At 40.2% G+C, this 23876-nt stretch overlaps 1 protein-coding gene across 1 annotated transcript in view; it reads left to right on the top strand.

Moving 5' to 3' along the window:
* Positions 1-23876, top strand: part of PTER (phosphotriesterase related) — a 68615-nt gene that overhangs the window by 21730 nt on the left and 23009 nt on the right. Inside the window, exons 2-3 of the mRNA XM_030322122.1 lie at positions 13517-13987; positions 15332-15597. Coding sequence (XP_030177982.1) covers positions 13556-13987; positions 15332-15597 — 698 coding nt within the window. The 5' untranslated portion in view covers positions 13517-13555. The remainder of the gene's footprint in view (positions 1-13516; positions 13988-15331; positions 15598-23876) is intronic.

The raw sequence follows: 23876 nt of genomic DNA on the forward strand, positions 1-23876 counted from the left end.
GCGTGAACAGTCTGAGCCCAGAGAAGGGCAGGCAGTTGAACGTGGCTGGAGCAGAGTGGGTTCTGGGGGCGCCACCGGGCTCCAGGTGTAGATTTGTCTCTTAAGGTTAGCAGGACGACACCCGGGAGAGACCTATCTGAGTCTGTGTTCTAGGAAGAGCACTCTGTAGGCTTGCTGAAAGCGGACCACAATGGCAGGGAAACCGGGTTAGAAGCTCCTAGCAGTAATCCACCTGAGAGAGGGGGATGGTGGCTGCACTGTGGCCGTGGCTGTGACGGTACAGAGGGACGGAGTGAAGGAGAGATGAAAATGGTGGTGTTTGTGGCATTTAGAAACTCCCTGTGGGTGAGGTGGGAGTCTGGGGTGACACTGGGTTATTTTTTTTTTAACCTAGGCGGAGAGAATTCAGACAATGCACATCTCTAAATTCTGTCTGAGGACTAAATGTGCTTGGCAGGTAGTAATCATCCAATAAGGTTGCTATCGTTGTAACTGTAGGCTAACCTCATCTGGTTAGTTCTAACGGAACTCTCTAGAAAGTGCTGCTCATGATCGACGTGTGCGTTCTCTGAGCAGACTCTGGATCAGATGGCAACTTTCGAGACTCTTAAGTTTCTTCCATTTTCTTGGCCTGTTTCCTCTTATAATATCAACCAGGCAACGAACGTTTCAGTAAGAACTTGAGATAAGAGATATAAAGTTCTTTGTGTGGCACCGTATGCATAATGGGAGCTCAGTAAATGACAGCTTCATACAGGAATGGAAGGTGTCATTGTTGGTTCTCAGCCTCCAGGGGCTGGGGGGCATTCTCTCTCATGGATCTTTGTAACTCTCACAGGCCCTGCCTACCCAGCACAGGGCCTTACGCTTAATGCTGGCCAGTAAATATTTATTGAAACTAGAATAACTGCTACTTCATCTTTTCTTGTCTTTCTGCCAAAGGTGGTTAACCCTCTTTTAAAAAGATTCTTTTTATGGTTTTGCCTTCGCATGGTTTATCTTTACTTAAACTTTATTTCATTTGGGCCCTTTTTTTTCCTTCTAAATGATGACCCACATTTCATAATTTCTGACGTTCTCCTATAAAATGTCTCCTTGACAATCCCCCATCTGAACTCCTTTTTTTTATTAAATTTTTTTTAATGTTTATTTATTTTTGAGAGAGAGAGACAGAGAGAGACCGTGGGCGGGCCCGAGCTAGAGCGCACACGTGAATGGCAGAGGGGCAGAGAGAAGGGGACACAGAATCCGAAGCAGGCTCCAGGCTCTGAGCTGTCAGCACAGAGCCCGACGTGGGGCTCAAACCCACAAACTGCGAGATCATGACCTGAGCCGAAGTTGGACACTTTGGCTGAGCCACCCAGTCACCAACCCCCTGACCACCCCCCCCCCCCCAGCCATCTGCACTCCTGCCCTCTCACAGGACGGTGTTTGATAGTGGGATCTTGGTTCTTGTGTGACTTGACTGTGATAATTACTTAGAGTGCTAAACCTTTCCTAAAATTCTTACTGGGCTCCAGGATTTCCACTAGAGCCAAGATCAGTCCATTAAGGACTTGGTAAAACAGCTTGAATTTAATCACAGTGAACCATACTCACTGCAGAGACATGTAATTTGATCAGAAATATTTGCACACAAACATACCAAGTCTCAGGAATGGCTGGCAATTAGAGACTCCGTGATAATAAAGAAGAATTTGAAATAGCTCTTGAGCTCACGAATCTTTGCCTGTCTGTGTGTTTTCGTTGGGGAATTCAAAACATATATTCGGTTATTTTACATGCGGCACTGATATAAGCATCGGGTAGGTTTATACTGGTATCATTGGTCTTTTCCCATTTTACTCCCTTTTCCTGGTTATAAATGAAATAGATAAATATAAAAAATAAAAAACAGAAACTTGGAAATACATTAACCTGGGAAATACATTAAACTGTAATGAAGAACAAAATGCCACCCAAACATACACATAACATTTTTGTGTTTCTAATTAAGCTCTACATGTATGTAGATACATATACTCTCCATAAATTTATAGCACTTAAAATACAGTTTTGTATTTTGCTTTTTCACAAGTTATAATAAGAGCATTTTCCTGTGTCATTAAATAGTCTTTGAAAGTATAACTTGAACGTTTGCATAATGTTCTATCATACGTGTAAACATTCCCATACTGTGAGATATTTTGGTCGCTATTCTAAATAATGCCATAATGAAATCTTTGTGCGTAAATATTTTTTACGTGTCTCTAAATATTTCCTGAAGACAGATTCCCCAGCAGCAGAGTAACATTTTGAGACTCTAGATACATATTGCTAAACTGCTTTTCAGAAAAGTTGGGCAAATTTGCACTGTGGCCAAGGCTGTGCGTGTGGGAGGGCCACCGTATCACCACTCACTGTGATCTGTCTTATCTTTCACAAACCACACAGTGAACCTGTGGGTCAGATTTGTTTTAACTGCCTCCCAAGTGGTGCTTTCTGTCCTAACCCCATAATGTGATTTCTGTACACTTTTAGGACTAGCTTGCCATTTAAAGGGGAAAGCTTTTTTCCTGAAGTGTGAAGCTAGATTTCTATTCATGAAAAATTTCAAATGGTTATTTAATGTTTCCAGTGTGGCAAGTTAAGTTCCTTAAATGGGGCATCCATTTTAAATGTTTTTGTCATTTAGCACCGTTCACCCAAAACTAAAATCAAGCAAGCATCCCTCTTCCCCTCGTCACGTTTAGGGGCTTATCTAGCAGCAGTAATTCCAAATAAATATCCTAGTTAGTTGAGATTTGGACATTTGGACAGCTATTTGAAATTTGGGCAGTTTTCCATTATGCTGAATCCTCTGAAAATTATTTTTGAAAAATACATCATGCTTTATTTAGTTGTAGTTTGTAGGCATGAGAATTTTATGTATGTAGCCACTGCTTTCTTCATTTGTCCCTAAAAATGCCTATTTTAAACTAGATTGTCACATTTGTTTGTATATAAAAGAAGATGTAACTGTCGTAGGGTATTCTAATCCAGTGGGATTTCGGGTTCTACATTTGATATGCCCTTTCCACTTGCAAACTTCAACCAAAAAAAATTTTTTTTTAATTCTTATTCGCATTTTAGAGCTATAGCAAATTTACTTTATTTATTTATTTATTTATTATTTTTATTTATTTATTTTTTAAGTAAGCTTCACACCCAGCGTGGAGCCCAGTGTGGGGCTTGATCTCACGACCCCGAGATCAAGACCTGAGCTGAGATCAAGAGTGGGACACTTAACCGACTGAGTCACCCAGGTGCCGCTACTTTATTCATTTTAGAATGAAACTTTTGACTCTTTCAACCTCGTTCTTACATAAGGCATAAGCTCATCACTTTCTTTCTGTCTGTTCTGTTCAGTTCAGGTTCACAGATGCAAACCAAATGCTAGATACTATGTAAAGACAAGGGACACACACATACATAAAGACACACAGAGCACATCGTCAGAGACAAATCCCTTACCAGATCTATTCAGTACAACGTGACACGTGCTGGAGCATACTGTTGGTCCCCTTATACGATGTACTCACTTACAAGTGCCCCTTCCCCCAGTTAACAGGTTGCTCAGATAAGCCAATTCTATGGTCTACCCAACTGACCATTCAACAACCAGGTTCCGTTCAAGCATTGCTATTTTCCCTGTGTGGATTTCTGTGCCTGCCTAGCACCCCAGCATCTTCTTTTTTTTCATCTCTGGCTGACTGTTGTAAATATTGATAAATTTCAAGAAATATGATGCAAGTAGGTTGCAAACTGAAACTGAAAGCCTTAAAAAAAAGAAGATGCAGTTGTGGTGAGGTTGATGACAGTGATATTGGAAGAGAACTGTACTACATACAAAGCCCAATGTGGAATAAGTTGCATCACAACTGCATAATAAAAGACCTTGGTAGGGGCGCCTGGGTGGCTCACTTGGGTAAGGGTCTGACTCAGGCTCAGGTCATGATCTCACAGTTCGTGGGTTTGAGCCCCAAGTCAGGCTCTGTGTTAGCAGTTCAGAGCCTGCTTGGGATTCCCTCTCTCCCTCTCTTTCTCTCTCTCTGCCCCTTCCCAGCCTTCTCACTCTCTCTCTCTCTCTCTCTCTCTCTCTCTCTCACAATAAATAAGTAGACTTAAAAAAAATAGAGGGCCTTGGTAAAAAATAAAGCCTTCAGAGATACTTCCGCAAAGATAGCCTTTTTTGTCACTGGGTGCAAAAGTCAAGTAATGATGTCATTTCACATCATTTTGTCACCCCCAAATCTAACATTCAATTACTTCCTTGTTCTATAATTAGGACATGTTTATAATTATGACTTATTTTTATCATATTTATTTTATTTTCTCATTTGAAATATTGATCGTCTTTTTTTTTAATTAAAAAAATTTTTTTTAACATTTATTTATTTTTGAGGCAGAGAGAGACAGAGCATGAACGGGGGAGGGTCAGAGAGAGAGGGAGACACAGAATCGGAAACAGGCTCCAGGCTCTGAGCAGTCAGCACAGAGCCCGACGCGGGGCTCGAACTCACGGACCGCGAGATCATGACCTGAGCCGAAGTCAGCCGCTTAACCAACTGAGCCACCCAGGCACCCCGATCAAGTCTTAATATAACTTATTATTCAGTGTTGGTCTCTGTATTTTCTGGTTACCTACTGCTGTGTGACAACCCCAAACCACAGGTTTCAACGACCATTTTATTATCTCTCATAATTCTGTGGGTCGGCTATATTCTTCTCGATTGGCCATAGCTGGGCTCGCAGTCATGTGGAATCGTGGCTGGGTTAAAATGTTCAAGATGACTCATTCATTCATCTGGTGCCTTCTCAAGGACAGCCTGGATTCTGGGGCGCCTGCCTCTCTCACTCCCCATGTAGTCTGAGGGCCTCTCCTTCTCCACATTAGGGGTAGCTATACTTATATGGCAGTGCAGGTTTCCCCAAAGCACAAAAGCAGAAACTCCTTCCGAAGATTTGGGTCCCAAACACATCGCATCACTCCCGCCACATGCTATTGGTTAAAGCGAGTCACAGGGAAGCTCAGGTTCCACGTGGAAGGGAGCTGCACACAGATGTGAATACGAGAAGGCATGGTTCACTGGAAGCCATCTGTGGACACCAGCTCACACACTGTATTAAGCGCATTCATTTAAAAAGGCATTTCCAGTACTAGTTACCCCTGGATAATGAGGACCTCCTATAGCTGTAATCGCTTTGGTGGGTCATTTCCAAAAGCCTAATGAGCTGTGATGTCAATCGCAACAGTCAATCTGGTTTTAAGAACCACAGGCCTCAAGTGGAGGAACTAATAAACAGATTACAGCCTCTGATTGATTCGTAAACTTCGGACCCTTACTGTTCGTTTTTTGAAAGAACAAGTTTGGGTTTATTTGCCTAAGGATACTCAGCAAATGTTTGGAAAATAATTCACAGTTTGATGTGTATAATAAGAATTTGGAGCATTTGTGTGTGCCTTATAAATTAGGTAGTGCTTTTAGGTGTTACCTTATTTGCTTTTCATTTCAAATCTTGCAATAAGGTATTCCAGTTTTCAAGGGAGGAAACTAACTCATGGTAAGCTGTTCAATTTTTCACAGTTACACAGATAGGAAACATTGGAGCCAGAACTCCAAGTTTAGGATTCTTTCAAACCAGCCATCCCTCCTAGGGTTCTTTTAAACTTAGAAGGATCTCAAACTAAAACCGATTCTTTCTCTCTCCATGTACATGTGTGTATGTATTCACACATATATAAATTATACATTAAAAACACTCAATAGGTACATCCTCCATTGATAGTTAATGAATGAAATTGATAGGTAGTGAATGCAATTCGCCCATTCTGTTATTATATACATATATGTGTGTATACACACATGCACACACACATGCACACATGTTTATAAACTGTACATTTTAAAAATCAGTAAGTACAGCCTTACTGATAGGGAATGAATAAAATTGAAAGGTAATGAATGAAATTCATTCTCATTACATATATAGAGATGTATATATATATATATATATATATATGCACATGTATATAAAATATACATTTTAAAAACCATTCTTAAAATACACCTTCATTGATAGATGAAGATTCTTCACTGAATGATCTATGGAAGTTCATTAATATCCATTTCAAGCTAAAGGATATTACAGAAGCATGAATGTCATCTGGAAGTCATCTGGTCCAACCCATTTATTTCATAAATGGGACAACAGGCTCTGAGTGGTTCAGTTGGTTGCCCCAAATCACACAACTATTTAGTGAAAGAGCCAAGACCTGTTGACTCTGAACCTATTGTTCTTCCAACTAAATCAAGCCACTGAAGACAGCTTCGGCTCAGGTCATGATCTCGTGGTTCTTGAGTTTCAGCCCCGCGTGGGGCTCTGTGCTGACAGCTTGGAGCCTGGAGCCTGCCTCGGATTCTATGACTCCCTCTCTCCCTGCCCCTCGCCTGCTTGTGCTCTGTGTCTCTCTCTCTCAAAAATAAATAAACATAAAAAAATAAAACATTAACATGTGATTCTCCTGGAATTAAAAGTAATGCAAATTGGGGGCACCTGGGTGGCTCAGTCAGTCGAGCGTCCGGCTTCGGCTCAGGTCATGATCTCACAGTTCGTGAGTTCGAGCCCCGGGTCGGTCTCTGTGCTGACAGCTCGGAGCCTGGAGCCTGCTTCCAATTCTGTGTCTCCCTCTCTCTCTGTTCCTCCCCTGCTCACATGCTGTCTCTCTCTCAAAAATAAATTAAGATTTTTAAATAAATAAATAAAAGTAATGCAAATTGTAAACTCTTTAAGTGACTAAATACAGTTAAGGACCAGCTGTGCAATTTGCTGAAAATATTGTTGTTTCTGCGAGAAAACCTAGTGCTAAGAACCCATGGAAGAGGAAATTTGCTGTGGGAAAAGCTGAGAACTAACTTCAGGGTTGAGTTCTTTATGAAGAAAAAAAAGTTATCATCGTTGTATCCAGTAACTTGTTACGTGTTTTACTCCTAGGATTATGCTCGTAGCAAAATCAAGGAATTTACATCAAACATTCTCACAGAAGTGAGTGTAGAAACTTTCTCTGAGAATGAGGGGTTGAGATGAGCTAAATCTCATTTTTTTTCCAAATGAAGGAAAACATAAAGGTCAGTTCTGTAGATAGCATTCTGACAATATCACACTTGTCCCAGCTCTGATGTTACTATGACAAGTAGTGAGTAATGTTGCATTTTGACCTGAATACAAGGCTTTTCCGCAGTCCTCCTTTCCTCCTTCCACCTCCCCTCTCTTTATCAAGGAGGAAATGTTTTCAATTTGTTGACTAAACAGATAAAGTCAAGAAGCCAATAGTAATTTGCCAAAGTCATAGTGTATGTGACCAGCTGGCACCTGTTTGAGTAAAGAGCCCATTAAAAAATGGGCAGAGAAGGGCGCCTGGGTGGCTCCAGTGGTCAAGCCTCTGACTCTTGATTTCAGCTCAGGTCATGATCTCACAGTTCATGAGATCGAGCCCCTCCTCTGGCTCTGTGCTGACAGTGCAGAGCCTGCTTGGGCTTCTCTCTCTCTCCCTCTCTCTCTGTGCCCCTTTCCTGCTCATGCTTTCTCCATCTCTCTCTCAAAATAAATAAATAAACTTTGGGAAAAAATGGGCAGAGGACCAGAATAGAAATGTTCCCAAAGAAGACATACAGGTGACCAAAAGACACATGAAGAGATGATCAGTGTCACTAATCATCAAGAAAAGGCAAACTGAAACTATAATGAGATCCCCTTATACCAGCCGCAATGGCTAGTATGAAAATGGCAAGAAATGACAAGTGCGGGTGAGGATGTGGGACAAAGGGAACCCTTGTTCACTGTGGGTGGGAATATAAGTTGACGCAGCTACTGTGAAAAAGTTCTGGAGGTTCCTCAGACAACGGAAAATAGATATAGCGTATGATCCAGCTATTACACTTCTGGGTGTTTGCTGAAGAAAACAAACACACTAATTCAAAAAGACACATGCACCCCTATGTTTACCACAGCATTATTTACAACAGCCAAGTTAGAGAAGCTGCCCTAAGTGTCCACTGATAGATGAATGGATAAAGAAGATGTGGTATCCATTGGAATATTACTGGGCCATGAAAAAGAGTGAGCTCTTTCCATATGCAGATAGATGGACCCAAAGGGCATTATGCTAAGTAAATAAGTTGGACAAAGACAAATACCATATTTCACTTCTATCCAGAATCTAAAAAACAAACCAACAAAACCAGAAACAGACTCATAATACAGAGAACAAATTGGTGGTTGCCAGAGGCAAGGTGGTGGGGGGGGATGAGTAAAATGGATGAAAGGGATTAAGAGGTACAAACTTCCAGTTATAAGTCACAGGGATGAAAAATACAGCATAAGGGACATAGTGATATTGTAATAACTGTGTGGTGACAGATGGTAACTATACTTATGGCAAGCATTTCATAATGTATATAATTGTTGAATCACTAAAACTAAAATTACTAAAATCACTAAAATTATTGTACACCTAAAACTAATATAATATTGTATGTCAACTATAATTCAGTTAAAAATAAAAATTTTAGGGGCATCTGGGCGGCTCAGTTGGTTAAGTGTCAGACTTTGGCTCACGTCATGATCTATCTCACAGTTCATGGGTTCGAGCCCCCACCGGGCTCTGTGCTGACAGCTCAGAGCCTGGAGCCTGCTTCTGATTCTGTGTCTCCCTCTTTCTCTGCCCCTCCCCACTCATGCTCTCTCTCAAAAATAAATAAAGTTTAAAAAAAGTTCTTTAATAAAAATTTTAAAAAGAGAGTCAATTAAGCCACAGGCCGCATCCTGTCAGTTGAGCAGCCCAAAGTGATTTCTGGCTTTCATAATTACCGGACTGAACTATCATTTTTTTAATGTTTCATTTATTTATTTTTGAAAGACAGCAGGGGAGGGAGGGGCGGAGTGAGAGGGAGAGACAGAATCCCAAGCAGGCTCTGCACTGTCAGTGCAGAGCCAGACAAGGGGCTCGATCTCACGAACTGTGAGATCATGACCTGAGCCGAATCTAAGAGTCAGACATTTAACCAGCTGAGCCACCCAGGTGCCCCTGAACTGACGTCTCATTTTAGATGAACTCTTGCTCAGGCTCAGGAAGGCCTGCGCTGATCCAGGGGAGGGAATCTTTCCCAGGCACACCCATCTGTGAGTGGCTTTTTCCAGGAGTGTCACCTCTTGGGTATATCTCCATCACCATCTTCATATGTGGGATTTGGGATTTGGAGATATCCTCAGATCATCTCCCCAACTTCCTTAAATAGGGCAAAAAAGGAAAAGAAAAAAAAAAAAAAAAAGCTTGGGAATGAAACCCACCGTTTTCCTCTGAACGCAAAATTCAAGGCTGTTCATTTGTATCCGCGAGTGGTTCTGTTTTATTTATGTCACAGTCTGAAGAACTCGCTGGGTCCCATTTTTCCTCTGTGTACTGAAGTGGTTGGATTTCTTTCCCTTTATGCAGGTAGAGTTATTGATGTTTTGACAATGCTTAATATGAAAAGTTATAAGCCTCCATGCAATAGGGCCACACAGTCATATATATGTGGGCAAGCAGACGGGTACCGTGCATGGGGAGGAAATCCTGTGTCACCACCGCTCAGCCACCAGACCGATATTGTTTGCGAGAAGACAGGTCACAGGCTTGAAACTGCACTTGATGAAGTATTCAAACGAGCTTTAAGAAATATTATGTGGTTTAAAACATACATATTTCAATGACAAATCAAATGTCAGCCCTAAGTGCAATGTTTATAGGGTGCTGCGGGTCTGTGCGATACAAACCATAAAAAAATAGAAGCACCTGCATATTTGCACCAGACGGCACTTTTTTCTGAGGAGCCCATTATTTGGAGGATACTCTTACAGCATCAGCAAGTCCGGTTAGAAATTTCCAGCACCTCCTGCTGCTTCTGCTTTCCCACCATCTCCACTGCTGTCCTCTCAGACAGCCACTACCTGATTTTTTTTTTTCCAGGTTCTAGCAATGCCCTGTGGGTCTCTGCAGGCACACTGGCTCCCCTTCGTCCATTCTCCACAGGGCTGCCTGTATTCAGTTCATATCTTCTCCTGCATAAAGCTCGGAAATGCTTTCCCATTTTTTTTTTTAACTGGGGGGGGTTTGATCAGGGAACAAAGATTTATTATAGAGATCGGAAGTTGCACAGTTGTTGGGGAAGTGAGCTGAGAATCAGTGCAGCAAACGTCACTTGCCAATTTAACCAATGCGTCTAAACTTGCAGGGCAGGAACCTTCAGCGGGGTCTAGGACCAGTGAAGGCAGGGACAGGGGCCCCGAAAGGGCATGAGTCTCTGAGATCTACAGGAAGCTCATTCATATGTGAAATTCTCAGGGAGCCCTACCCTCTGAAATGTGGAATGTAACTGAAATGAGCATTCAACTCCAGGAGACAGAAAAATCAAAATGAAGTATAACGATCAGGGTGAAATAGGTGTAGCAAAATCTTGGGGAAAACAAAACTAAAATCGCCCTCAAACTACCCACCCACCACCAAATCTCCAACAATTTGGCAAATCTGCTCTGAATTTTATAAAAGTTAATTCATGTATATGTTTTCAAAAATGACACATCCTACACACTGTCTCTGATTTCCAGTTCAGCACTATAGCACGGATCCCCTGCTCTTGTCTTTTTCTTTCTCTTTTTTTCCTTTAAAGCTTGCGTTCTTATCTGATTCTGTACCTGTTGGAATGAGAAGGCTCATTTCCTCTGACCCGGCTGTGACAGGATTTGCAGAGGAGTCGCGTCAGTGTCTCTGCTCAAATTTCACTTCCGAAGCACAACAAAGCTTTTGCCAAATGTTACAGCTCCTCTGTCTCTTTTCCCACCACTGTCTGTTGCAGGTGTGTGCAATGCCGAAGCTTCCCATGGATGCCCTGCAAAATGCCTGAAGCCTGCTTTTTTTGGTGGGGGTCCCTGCGGTCTGTACAGTTGGGCGCTGGCAGTTCTCATTGCCCAGAACCTTCCTCCTTAATCTGTGAACTCTTCTCTCTATGGCGGAAGGCCAGTGGTAGCCCCTTGTCTCTACCTTCAGAAGAGAACGACTTTCAGGCTGAATGTTCGTAGGAGAGGGCTTTCTAGCCTCATGGGAATCATGACTGCCACATACGTATTTTATCCCACTAAAAGACACATTCCAGCCTAGAGCAGTGGCAGCTCTGGTTTGTTCTTTAGTCATTTCTTATCCTTTAAGCATGGGTTACATTGTGATCATAGGAAGCACCAACTAGTTCTGCCTGAGGAGTTTCCCACGAGAGATGACATTTCTTAAGTGATTTTTTTTTTTCACAGATTCACAGGTTGCGAGCTTGAAACTTACTAACATTGCTCTTTCAAATCCGTATCAATTAACCATGCTGTGTGGTACTTTTCTAGTAAAAGTGATAGTGGTTTCTCCCCCTCCCCATGTTTTTAAAAAAACTGAAGTATAGTTGACACACAAAGACAGTGATGGTGTTTTATCAGTTTATCCAAGTTTCTGGCCTCCGTCCGTCAGAAGAAAGGAAAGAACAAATTAACCCTTATGGAAAATGAAATCGATCGTTAGTGGAACTGTGATTTTGTCAACAGAAAGAACTAGCTATGTATTCCTTGCATTCAGTAACAGGGAATAAGGCATTGAACAGTGGGGTCCTAGACATCATCGATGAAAATGATTGCCCTGTGCAGTGACTGGCAGCTAGCTTCTGTCACCGTGTGAATTATTTAGAGGTTAGAAGTTTGGCTTGCAGAAGAGTGCTACCTAACGAAAACGAATGGCCATGCTAGCCACACATCCTATAGTTCTCTGCCAAACACTCGAAATCAATTATTTACACATTATAGGCCAATATATATCAAACCCCTCAGCTCCAATGGCTTGATATAAAGCTGCCTTTAGCTCGCTGCTCTCTCTTCTCCCACGCTGGTCTCTTTTCACCGTGTCTCTTGAACGTACTACACCCACTGCGAATTGTCCTCTACTCACTGTTCCCCCAAATGATCTCCTCTCTAACCAAAGACTTGGAAAAAAAGAACCTAGGGACTACCTAATAGTTCCTAGAACCAGCATCGCAAAGCCACTGCTTGTTGGCCACGTGCTGTGCCAACCATGTCTACAGGTCTTTTTTAACCTGTGGTATCTCATTTCATCGAATTCTTAGGATAGCCTAGGAAATGTGCATTGATTTCCTAATTTATAGATAAGTGGTAAATTTATAGATAATTCTAATTTATAGATAAGAAAAGTGATAAAGGGGCAGGGATGTGGAGGGTGGGGGGAAATGATTTCAGAATGTCTTTTAAAGAAACAGCTTGAGAGCCTCAAAGGCATTTTCTTTTACCTGGTTCCCAGTCCATTTGTCACCATCCTCCAAATGTGTGTGGCTGGCGGTCTGTGTAGACCACTGTTTCTGGCAGGGGTTTCGCTCTTGGCCATGGAGGTGTTTGTCTTCACACTTTCAGTCGTGCCTTCTTTCCAAGAGAATCCCTTCATTTAGGGAACATACGGAACTGTGGTTTTTGCTGTCAGTGACAGAAACTTGGTGAATCCTTAGTATGTGTTACAAATGAAAGTAAATAGGATAAGTGGAGAGGTATTTACTCTTTTGGGGGATGGCAAATTTCAGCTTCAATAAATTATAGTTGCTTTCATTATAACAAAGGATTTTTGCTTTTAATGATTTTTGAAATGTTTCTATGGGCCCTAGACACAATAAAACTTCTAGAGCGAAGAGGTTTTTATTCTTGTTTTTTTTTTTTATTATTGAACCTAGGTGTTTTCCCCCAGTTTTTTTTTTTTTTTTTTTTTTTTTTTTTTTTTTTTTTTTTTTTTTTTTGGCGGCGGTGGGGGGGAGTCTGTGAAATCATCAAGGTCAGAGAGTTTTGTCTTATGCATATTTGTATCTTCAATTTCTGGCACGTGATGGACCATCAACAGGAGTCTGATAGTAGATTCATGTGGATAGTGAATGAGTAGTAATGGCTAGTGATGATCAGTAGCCTCAGTATATATTTAATTTATCTGAAAAAAATGACAAAAAGTTCGGAGACAAGGCTGGTTTGGGTAAAACTTACTGGTTATGAGTTTTTTTAGATGGAGATTACTGTTGAATTGACCAAGAGTGTGTACCCGTGACTAATGAGATGAAATTAAGCAAAAGGAAAATGTGAGCTGAACACCAAGAAATATTTTCAGTAGATGAGGATGGGATTAAATCAGGCAGAGGAGTCCCAGTGGAAGTGGCCGGGGGACATTTAACACCATGCATGTCACTTAAGGCTGCAGTGAACTTACACAATTTACTAGAGACTGACTCTGGCTTTGGCAGGGTGATAAATGGGACCATATCTCTAGTCTCATTGATTCTCTTTCTTACATGGGTATACATTCACAGCCTCCCATCCCCTATGGACAGAATTTATGTGTGTGTTAAATTTTCTGATTATGGTTTTCTTTTTTTTCCAGAAAACACTCTTTTCAGAGCATCTCCTGGTATCATCAGAAATGTCCTCCTTAAGTGGGAAAGTCCAAACTGTTTTGGGCCTGGTAGAGCCAGGCAAACTGGGCCGCACTCTGACCCACGAACATTTGACAATGACCTTTGACTGCTGTTACTACCCACCTCCTCCACGTTACGAAGCTACCTCCGAAGAACCTATTATGATGAAGAATTTATTTTGGATTCAAAAGAACCCTTATTCCCATAAGGAGAATCTTCAGCTGAATCAGGAGACGGAAGCCATCAGGGAAGAACTGTTGTATTTTAAAGCCAACGGTGGAGGGGCTTTGGTCGAGAACACTACTGTTGGCATCAGCCGAGACGTGAAGACTTTGAAGTGGCTTGCCGAAGAGACCGGCGTCCATATCATATCTGGAGCTGGATTTTATGTGGACGCAACTCACTCTCCAGACACCAGAGCCATGTCAGTGGAACAGGTAAGAAGCCCCAAGTTGTCCAGCAATGTTTGCACGTAAACTCAGAAAAGCCAGAACTCCAGACGTCGGATTACCCCTGTGTGTCACCTACATTTGGAGAATGTCACTGACTCAGAGGTAGCTGGGCATGCTACAGAAGTTTGCTAGCTAGCAAAGGCATCTGCCAGTTGGGACCCAAATTAGGAACATTTCATTTCGTGAAGAAAAAAAGTGTGAAGGAAGGAGCTCTTAACCCACTGGTCACTGGAAAACCCAAAGTGTGAATGCTTAGATTTGTATGTATTGTGTCTGTGCTCAGTGGTGGTGCCACAGTCTGTTTGTAAACCTCATTTTTCCATTATAAACTTCAGTTATGTAACCTCAATTTTCTTGTTGGATTTTATAATAACCAGCAATAAAAATTCACTGCAGGGTGAAACTTGGCAGGCAGAGACTTGGCGCATTTGCGAATATGTTGCCTTCTTTTACAAAACAGGAGGGGTGGTGCAAGAAAATCCATTCCTGTTTTTGTTATCATATGATCTGAGGCAAGAATGGGCAGAAGGAAGTAAATCTTTCAGAGATAAAAAGAAAGAATTAACCACAAGTCTTTTTTGCATATACATGTGCTCTCTTTCTGTGATAGTAACTTAATGTGTTTATACATACTGTATTCATTTGTACGTGTCTTCCATTATCTGCTTGATAGGCAAGGAATGTCACCCATAGTGTTTGCAAAGAATCAGTCAATTATTAAAATCTTCATATTTCAAAGCTTTATTTGCATTATTTTCCAATCAGCCCTTTACGTTTTTATATGTCTATTATTTGAAGACTATCCTGAAGTCAGCTATCATACATTCTTCCAACCACTCTTAGTAGTAAATATACATATGAACCAAAAAATATGATATTAATATCATGTGCTGTGAATTTCCTATGCTGTATGGGACCAAGGGCTGCATAAATAAGGGAGAACTAAAGAATCAGTTAATACAGTGGACGTATGTTCAAGGGCAGTCTTTTTACGCTCTAGATGTTCCTCAGGTTAAATTACAGTTTGTTTGTTTTTTTTCTCATCTGAATGTACTTGCATGAAGTCACATCTTTTTCCCTTTAGCTTTCTAAAGCCCCAAATTTCTTGTGAAATAATCACAGTAAGATATTATTGAGTCTTTGATTTAGAATAACTTGTGGAATTTGAGACTTGGCCTTTCTCATTGGCCAGTATTCGCTGAATGGATGTCGAGCAGATTTTTTAAAGCACGAATGACGAAATGATTAAATTTCATTCCCACACTGTGGTGACTATGGGTTGATAAATTCCACAATCTGTAAAGTATCTTCTTTCCCACTCTTCCTTAGCTTACTGATGTACTCATTAATGAAATTCTCCATGGAGCTGATGGAACTAGCATCAAGTGTGGGGTCATTGGAGAAATTGGTTGCTCCTGGCCTCTGGCAGAGAGTGAGAAGAAGGTTCTTCAGGCAACAGCTCATGCTCAGGCTCAGCTCGGCTGTCCTGTTATTATTCATCCTGGAAGGAATCCAAGCGCACCATTTCAGATTATCCGAGTGTTGCAAGAAGCAGGTGTAGACGTCTCCAAAACGGTTATGTCCCACATTGATAGGTAAGCAGACTATCTCCAAATAAGTCCCAAGGCACCAGATGATTATGGATGATCAAATAAATAGTATCGTCAGATTAATGAAATACTAATCACTTAGAGAAAACCACTAACTACCTGGATGATAGTATTTATAATGTTTTGCAATAGACATCAATAAAAGTCGTTGCTTCCATTTTTGTGTCCCGACTCTGGGTCTGTTAGTGTCCTAGGTATTTTGTGTAAATAATTCCTTTTAATTTACTGAGTCCTCCCCAACTCTTCATAATAACTGTCTCTATGAACGTTGTCTCTGATATTACAGTAGGTGCCAATTGTACATGCTCAGTATTTGTCAGTTGGGGGATAAATTTCTCTGCAAATATAGAAGGAAGGGAAAGTGAATGGTTTCACCCTGAGAAGAAAACCATAAATGTAAACATTCAAGTTTGCTGTTGTGACTGGTGGTTTGAATCCTCTGAATTTTGCAAATGCAATTAGAAAACATGATAGTAATAGGTATAATGATTTGTCTGGCAGTATTCTTAGTTTTCTACAGCTGCTATCACAAATTAGAAGACACTGGGTGACTTAAAATACAGAAATTTCTTTCTCACAGTTCTGGGGGCCAGACTCTGAGATGAAGGTGCTGATGGGACTGTACTTGTTCAAAGCCTCCAGGGGAAAAACTACCTTCCTTCTTCCTTCCGTTGTCGGGTTGTTCCAGACATTCTTGGCTCGCGGCCGTATAACTTCAGTTTCTGCCTCTTTCTTCACATGGCTTCCTCCTATCTGTCTATGTCTTCTCTTTTATTTCTTAGAAGGACACATCACTAGATTTAGTGTCTACCCAGATAACCCGGAATGATCTCATCCCGAGACCCTTTGCTTCATCACAACGGCAAAGACTCTTTTCCCAAAGAGGATCATTTTCAGAGGTGCAGGGGTTAAAACATGGACAGATCTTTTTGGAGTCCACCACTCAACCCCCAACACATTATATTAGATGTGTAGGAGCAAGCAGAATAAATGACTATCTGAACAGGTGTTGACCACAGTTTGTTTTATGAAAAGGCCTGACAGTGTTGCAAAGGCTAGACATTAGCCTTTGATTAACGAATTAAATTGATTAAGGAATTAACACAGTACAAATGAGACTAATAATACATTACAATTACTTCTATCTTGTACATTAGAATAAAGCCATATCAACAGACTGGTAAATTCTCATAATCACACCTGGCATTCAGCTATTTAATAAACTCACAGTCCTACAGAATGTACTGAAACAATGCTTCTACTTAATAGAAATATTATAAAAGCCTGTGCTGAGAAAAGTAAGTGATAGCTGTGGCAGAACAGAGAAGCCAATATTAATGGAGAGACTGAGAACATCAAGGTAAAGGCAATTTTCCTGGCAACTGGGTTAGTATCAAGAACAGTACATACGTGGCTATTTTCAAACTCTTCTGGTCATACTGATAAAATACAGGGATGCTTCTAGATCCCCGTCGTAGACATAGTGCACCACAGTATGAAGAAGAGACTCTTTGGACCCAGAGACACCTGCTTTTGAATCTTCACTCTACCATGTGCCATGAGATCTAGGGTAGGTTCATGCGAATTTAAAATAATGTATTTGATCATGTTACCTTGGATGATACGGAACATACGTAGTGTCTCTAATCAAGAAAGATGATTCTTTAATACTCATTAAACAATGTGAAGTATGTCATGCAAACGAGCAAGATATATTTTAAATTTCATAAATATTTCTTAGGTTCTTGAAAACATTTGTATCCTGCTACGATTATGCTCTCTATAGGTCCATTAGACTACAGTTATTAAATTAACCATGTTCAAATATTGTATATTCCTACTGATTTTGTGACTGCCCAACTGATTGATTACAAAAAGCAGTATGTTAAAATCTATTACAGTGGATTTTTAGCTTCTGATTGCGTGTGTGTGCGTGTGCGTGTGCGTGTGTGTGTGTGTGTGTATTTTGAAGCTATGCTGTCACAAGTTTTTTCACCTTCCTGGTGAATTGAAATGTATTTCAATGTATATTGAATTGCTTTATCTCTAGTAATTTGAGTAACGCTTTTTGTTTGAAAGGCTGTTTTATCTGGTGCTAGTGCGACTATACTGATTTTTCTGTATTAGTTTTATAATTCAGATGTGTTTTACATAAGGGGCATGTGGCTGGGTTTGGGATCTTACCCAGTCTCTTCTTTTATATAAAAAATTCAGTTTACATACATTGACCATGTTTACTAAAATGTTTACCCCACCTTTTCTTTTTGTCATAGTTTATGTCATTCTTTCTTGATGTCTTTTACTGATTTTTTTCACCTCCTTATTTTATCTTTCCCCTTTAATACTTTGGAAGATATATACACTATTTCTATCCTATCAGTGGTTATGATAGAAAATGTAACATGTATCAAATGTAACATATCAAATTTTAAATATAATAAATTTCTTACCAACCTTCCTGGTAAGACAAAGACCCTAGAACCCTTCAATTTCAATCATCTACCATCTAAGTTTTATACTGTTTTTTTTCCAGAATGTGTGTCTATTTTCTTTTTCTAATCCCAGTGATTAGACACGATTTTACTATCATAAGACATATTGAGGTCACTGTATATTTAGATTTGCCTTTCTGCTGGCAATTTTCTTTGCTCACCATTTACTCTTACATCTCAGGTCTTTATCCTTGAATTTCCTAAGGTACATCATTTGAAGATCCTTTGATGTGTATCTGTTTTGGTAATAAAAACTTAGCATATAGGTATCTGAGAATGCCTTCATTCCTTCATTCACAAGAGGTAATCAAATAGAAAAGGCAATTTATCATAATTAATTAAAATATACAATTCTAATTAAAAGTTAGTTTTTCTAAGCCCTTTAAAGATATTCCATTTTCAACTGAAATATGGTACTGCCGTTCATAAGTCGGCTGAATCTAATTATGCTTCCTTTGAAGTAACGTGCCTTTTTCTTTCTGTTTTTAACCTGTCTCTGGTAGTCTGTATTTGCACTATGATCTATCTCAGTGTGAAATTCTTTTTATGGCGTATGCTTGGGATTCCTGGATATGAAAATGTAGTTTTCATTGTTTCTGGAAAACTTTAGCCATTGTCTCTTTGAATATCACTCTATCTGTATCTTCTTGGTTATTTGCATCATAAACTCCAATTTGATACATGTAGGGTCTTATTACCTGTTCTGCAGGTCTCTTAACATCTCCTTCATATTTCCATCCATTTGCATATTTGAATATTTTTCTTAAAGTTCTATCTTCCTATTTACTACTTCCCTCTCCAGCAAAATCAATCTGTTGCCTAGCCTATTAATTTGGTTTACAGTATTAAGAATAGGGGTACCTGGGTGGCTCACTTGGTTAAGGGTCTCACCCTTGATCTTGGCTCAGATCATGATCTCATGATTCATGAGTTCGAGCCCCACATCAGGCTCTGCACTGACAGTGCAGAGCCCACTTGGGATTCTGTCTCTCCCTCTCTCTGCCCCTTCCCAGCTTGTTCTCTCTCTCTCTCTCAAAATAAATAAATAAACTTAAAAAAAAATAAGAACATAAAACTTAAAACCGTAGTCTCTTCAAAAAAAATTCTATAAGTTCTATTTGTTTACTTTTTACATCTGCTTGGTTAATTCTGATAATTTCTTTTTCCTTCAATATGTTTACAATTAAATCTTTAAAAAATATTAAACATATAGGGGCGCCTGGGTGGCTCAGTTGGTTGAGAGGCCGACTTCAGCTCAGGTCATGATCTCACAGCTCGTGAGTTCGAGCCCCGTGTCGGGCTCTGTGCTGACAGTTCAGAGACTGGAGCCTGCTTCGGATTCTGTGTCTCCCTCTCTCTCTGCCCCTAACCCACTCTCATTCTTTCTCTGTCTCTCTCAAAAATAAAAATAAACATTAAAAAAATTAACAAAATATTAAACATACCGTATTTACCTTGTAATCAATAAATCTAATTTCTAAGGCCTGATTTTATAGTTTGTTGGTTCTTCTGGCTTTTATTCATGTGAGGTTATTTTCTCATATTAAAAAAATGTTATTGTGATCTTGGATTCCTTGGAAATTATTATGAGTCCTAGGTTAGAAGGTTTTTTTTTCCCATTTGTTTGTTTGTTTGTTTTGTTTGTTTCTTATAGGCAGTTAGGGGGCATTGCCAATCTGGTTCTACTTTAGATTCAATTTTTGTAAATAAAAAAATGTTTATTTATGGCAACATGCTCATAGTATAAAATTTACCATTGTACCCATTTTGAGGTATCAAGTTCAACGGTGTTGTGCAACCAATCTCCAGAACTCTTTTCATCTTGCAAAACTGAAACTCTGTACCCATTGAACAACAACTCCCCACTTCTCCTCCCCACTGGCCATGGCACCTACCATTCTATGAATCTGATGACTCCAGGTACCTCCTTCAAGTCATACAGTATTTTTTGTATGTGTGTGACTGCTTAAACTTTTGACTTGAAGAGTTTCGAACCACACAGGTTCTATGAATTCTGTCCCCTAAACTCAGTGAGTGTGGGCTTGTGGTTATGGATTCTCACTGGAGACATTTTTTCTCATTCTGCTTCCCTTTCACCAGAAGACAATACTGAGAAAGGCATATCACCAAAGACTCCCTCTGTGAACCAGGTTTTTACCTATTCTGCCCACATGGGTAGTGTCTGGGGTGAGGGAGCCCTCCCTTTATGTACTGATGGGAGCTGTGTTCTCCAATTTACTTCCTGCCTTATCCAGGCTGGGCTCTGTCTCCCTTTTGTCCATTAACCTACCCCTCTCCCCCACCTGCCAGGCAAATGAACACTCTAGGTCTCCCCTTACCTCTCAGTTTCTTTGCTCCCTTGTTGTTTCTGCCCCATGAGAAAGTCCTTTACTTCCCCACCAGCCTAATCAAGCATTTAAAAATATGATTATTTTTCCCCTTTCATTATATTCAGTATTTTACATGCACTATGCTGGAGAGGCTTTCTCTGAACATTTAGTCCGCCATACTATTTGAACCGCCTTATGGTGATTCGTAAAGAAGAATCTTTCTAATTCTCTCTATAGTTAGATATGTAGGTAAGTTAGAAAATTATGCTTGGCCCTAGTAGAAAGTTAGGTTTTGTTGGAAATTGTGAAATAAATCTTAACTCCTAGGACAGGAGGATAATTTTGCTCATAAGATCAAACAACATATATATGTACATATATGTGTGTGTGTGTGTGTGTGTGTGTATATATATACATATATATATATATTTTTTTTTTTTTTAACTAACAAAGGTACATTATCTGATTTTCAGGGGTTGCCATCCCAGTGCCTCCCTCTAGAATAGCTCAGGATGGAACTGAGAGGTTGGCCTGGCATCAGACAGATTCAGAGCATCCTAGAAAATCCTGAGACCATTTCTCAAACAGCCACCCATTCTGTACCTATATTAGGGACTATGCAGGGTTCCAGTGCCTGAAATACATACAAGTAGGAACATTTCAGTGAGAGGCAACTGGGCAAAATGGCTTCAGAAAAAGTAGTGCATTTAGAAAAACAAACGGAATAAAGTAACAGAAAAAAAAAATAATCAGGGAGGCAGATGCCGGCAACTTTAGCTTTCTGATGTGGGTGTTCACAGCAAGACAGTTGCCAGGCTGACGTTTGACTAGGTCAGCCTTTCACAGACTCTCTGAGGTCTGCTGGGCTGTGCACGCAATCTGATCTGTACTGAAAGGGCAGCTTTCATAATGGGGACAAATCACAAAAGAGCATGTATTTCCTGCAACAAAATGCACAGACAACATACAAAACAAGAAGAGCATTCTGAAAACAAGGCCTCCCAGGAAAACAAAACGGAACAAAACACAGAATCATTCCTTTCTCCCACCATGCCGTTTTCGGCATAAAAGAGACGGTTCTGAACCCACCGTCTGTTCTGATTGCCAGGTAACCAGTAAAGGTGCTGGCTCGGCCCTGTGGCTGCTTTTAGAACACGGGGGTCTCCCCCAGGACTGGCGCTCAGCCTTGACCATGCGTAAAATTGGTGCATTTATGCCCTCAGAGGTAAGACTTCTATCATTTCAGAATACAAAATAAAATATTCCAGCATGGACACAATCACATTAAAGCAGTGAAATATTTGGAAGGAATATAAATCTTCACTAGCATTCATGCATAAAGCATTTTATCTTAAAATGTATGTTTACACACACACACACACACACACACGCACGCACACAATACAACACAACACAACAACAATAGCAAAACTGTTATCTACCTATCCAAAAGGAGCAGTTGGGACCCTGAGAGGGAAGAGTTAATGAATGGCAGACACCTCAGGACACCTCTGAACCACATTGTTGTCATGTGACCATTTGTGACCTGCTTACGGTCATTTACCTGGAGATAACAACCTGACAAGATAAATCTGCTTCGGTGTCTAGGCCCTCCCCTAACCATCTGTTCTCTTTAAGAAATATGGGTCTGTGGATGCGCCTATGGACTGCTGTGAATTTAGCCCTAGGGAGCACTGCAGGGGGCTGTCCTTGACAGTTATAGTCACCCAAAGTCAACAGTTATTGGAAAATAACACCAGCACCTAAGTGTTCCTGTTTGGGTTGTTAATCCACAAAGGCTTTATGCCTTTTAATCATTTAGTATAATTTTACTCCCTGTTGAAACTCTATCTACATTTCCAGTTGGCATGTAATCACAGCCCTGTGTCTGCCCCTGGTCTAATATTTGGTGTATGTGATTAAAGAGGATACCCCATGCATTTCATCTCCAAGGAAATTTTATCCTTAATGTACTATAGAGTAGCTGTAGGTATTTTTGTGACAACACAATTCTTTCATTACCAGTGAAAGTTGGGTAAAGCAATATGGCTGGAAGGCATTTGGGTACTAACTATTTACTGATTAAAGTTTGAGTCCCGGGGAGGGCAAAAGACAGGTGGCTATGCCTCCATCATTTTTCTACTTGGTTATCTATCTAACAAACCACAGAACTTTGATGGAAATCCAGGGCCCAGAGTCTGATTAGGGGCACAATAATAATCAAGTGTAGGAAAATAGCCCACCTCTCTCTTTGAAAATTGCTCCCTGTGGAAGGTAGAAGAATTTGACCCCAGGGTTCTGAAAGAAAAGGGAAAGCTCAGGGAATGGGCTAATAACACATTTTATTCTTCATACCTCTGATTATTCATGCCAGATTCACCTCTTTATAGGTTACAATTTTGATATATTTTTTCATGCACTTAATTAGATGAAGTAAGCGGGTAGAATATTACTGCATTCATTCATTTATTCATTCACTCAACAAATATTTATTGAGCGCCTCATTACCATGTACCAGACAGTGGAAAGTAGCAGGGAACAACATATTCTCTGCCTTCAAAACGATTACTGAATTATGGGGCACCTGGGTGGCTCAGTCGGTTAAGCGTCCGACTTCGGCTCAGGTCACGATCTCGTGGTTTGTGAGTTCGAGCCCCGCATCGGGCTCTGTACTGACAGCTCAGAGCCTGGAGTCTGCTTCGGATTCTGAGAGTCTCCCTCTCTCTCTGCCCCTCCCATGCTCATGCTCTGTCTCTCTCTGTCTCTCAATAATAATAAATAAACATTAAAAAATGATTACTGAATTATAATTATGGTGACTTTTAACCTTAAGGTTGCCTTTGAAAAGCCACAAAAAAATTATCCGGGATTCTTGGAACTGTACACTTTTAATTCCTAGGAATCCTAGTGAATTAACGTGAAACCATTCAAAAACAATTCCAGGCAAATGTTTTGCAAACTTAAATTGAGCAAAACATCCTTATATACTTAAATAGTACGGCATTTTAAAGAAAGAACAATTGGAATGCTATGCACATGAAATGGTTTATAACATTTAGAATCCTGCGTGTACAATGCTGTATTTCTTAACAGTTTATTATTAGCATTATGCATATGCATGCATTATGTGCATAAGTAGAGCATGCCTGAGAGGAATGAGTACACACATTGGATAGTATATACATTGTGCACATTATTTATAGTAAAGAGAACTTATTTAGTCATATTGGCTCAGATCCTACCATGGAGTGAAAAATTAAAGGAAACAGTTCAGGCCACAAAGTAGAGGCCTGACAAGCAAATGACAGTTTTTTTAAAAAGGAAATATTTACTAATAACACACCCCTTTTTAAAATTTACTAATGTCCTCTGATATTTCTTCTGCTATCTCTGTGGCAGATGACAGGAAAGAAAAACTAGAAAAAAGAAAAAAAAATAGATG

This window comes from Lynx canadensis, chromosome B4 (genome assembly GCF_007474595.2).
Source record: "Lynx canadensis isolate LIC74 chromosome B4, mLynCan4.pri.v2, whole genome shotgun sequence".
Classification (NCBI taxonomy): domain Eukaryota; kingdom Metazoa; phylum Chordata; class Mammalia; order Carnivora; family Felidae; genus Lynx; species Lynx canadensis.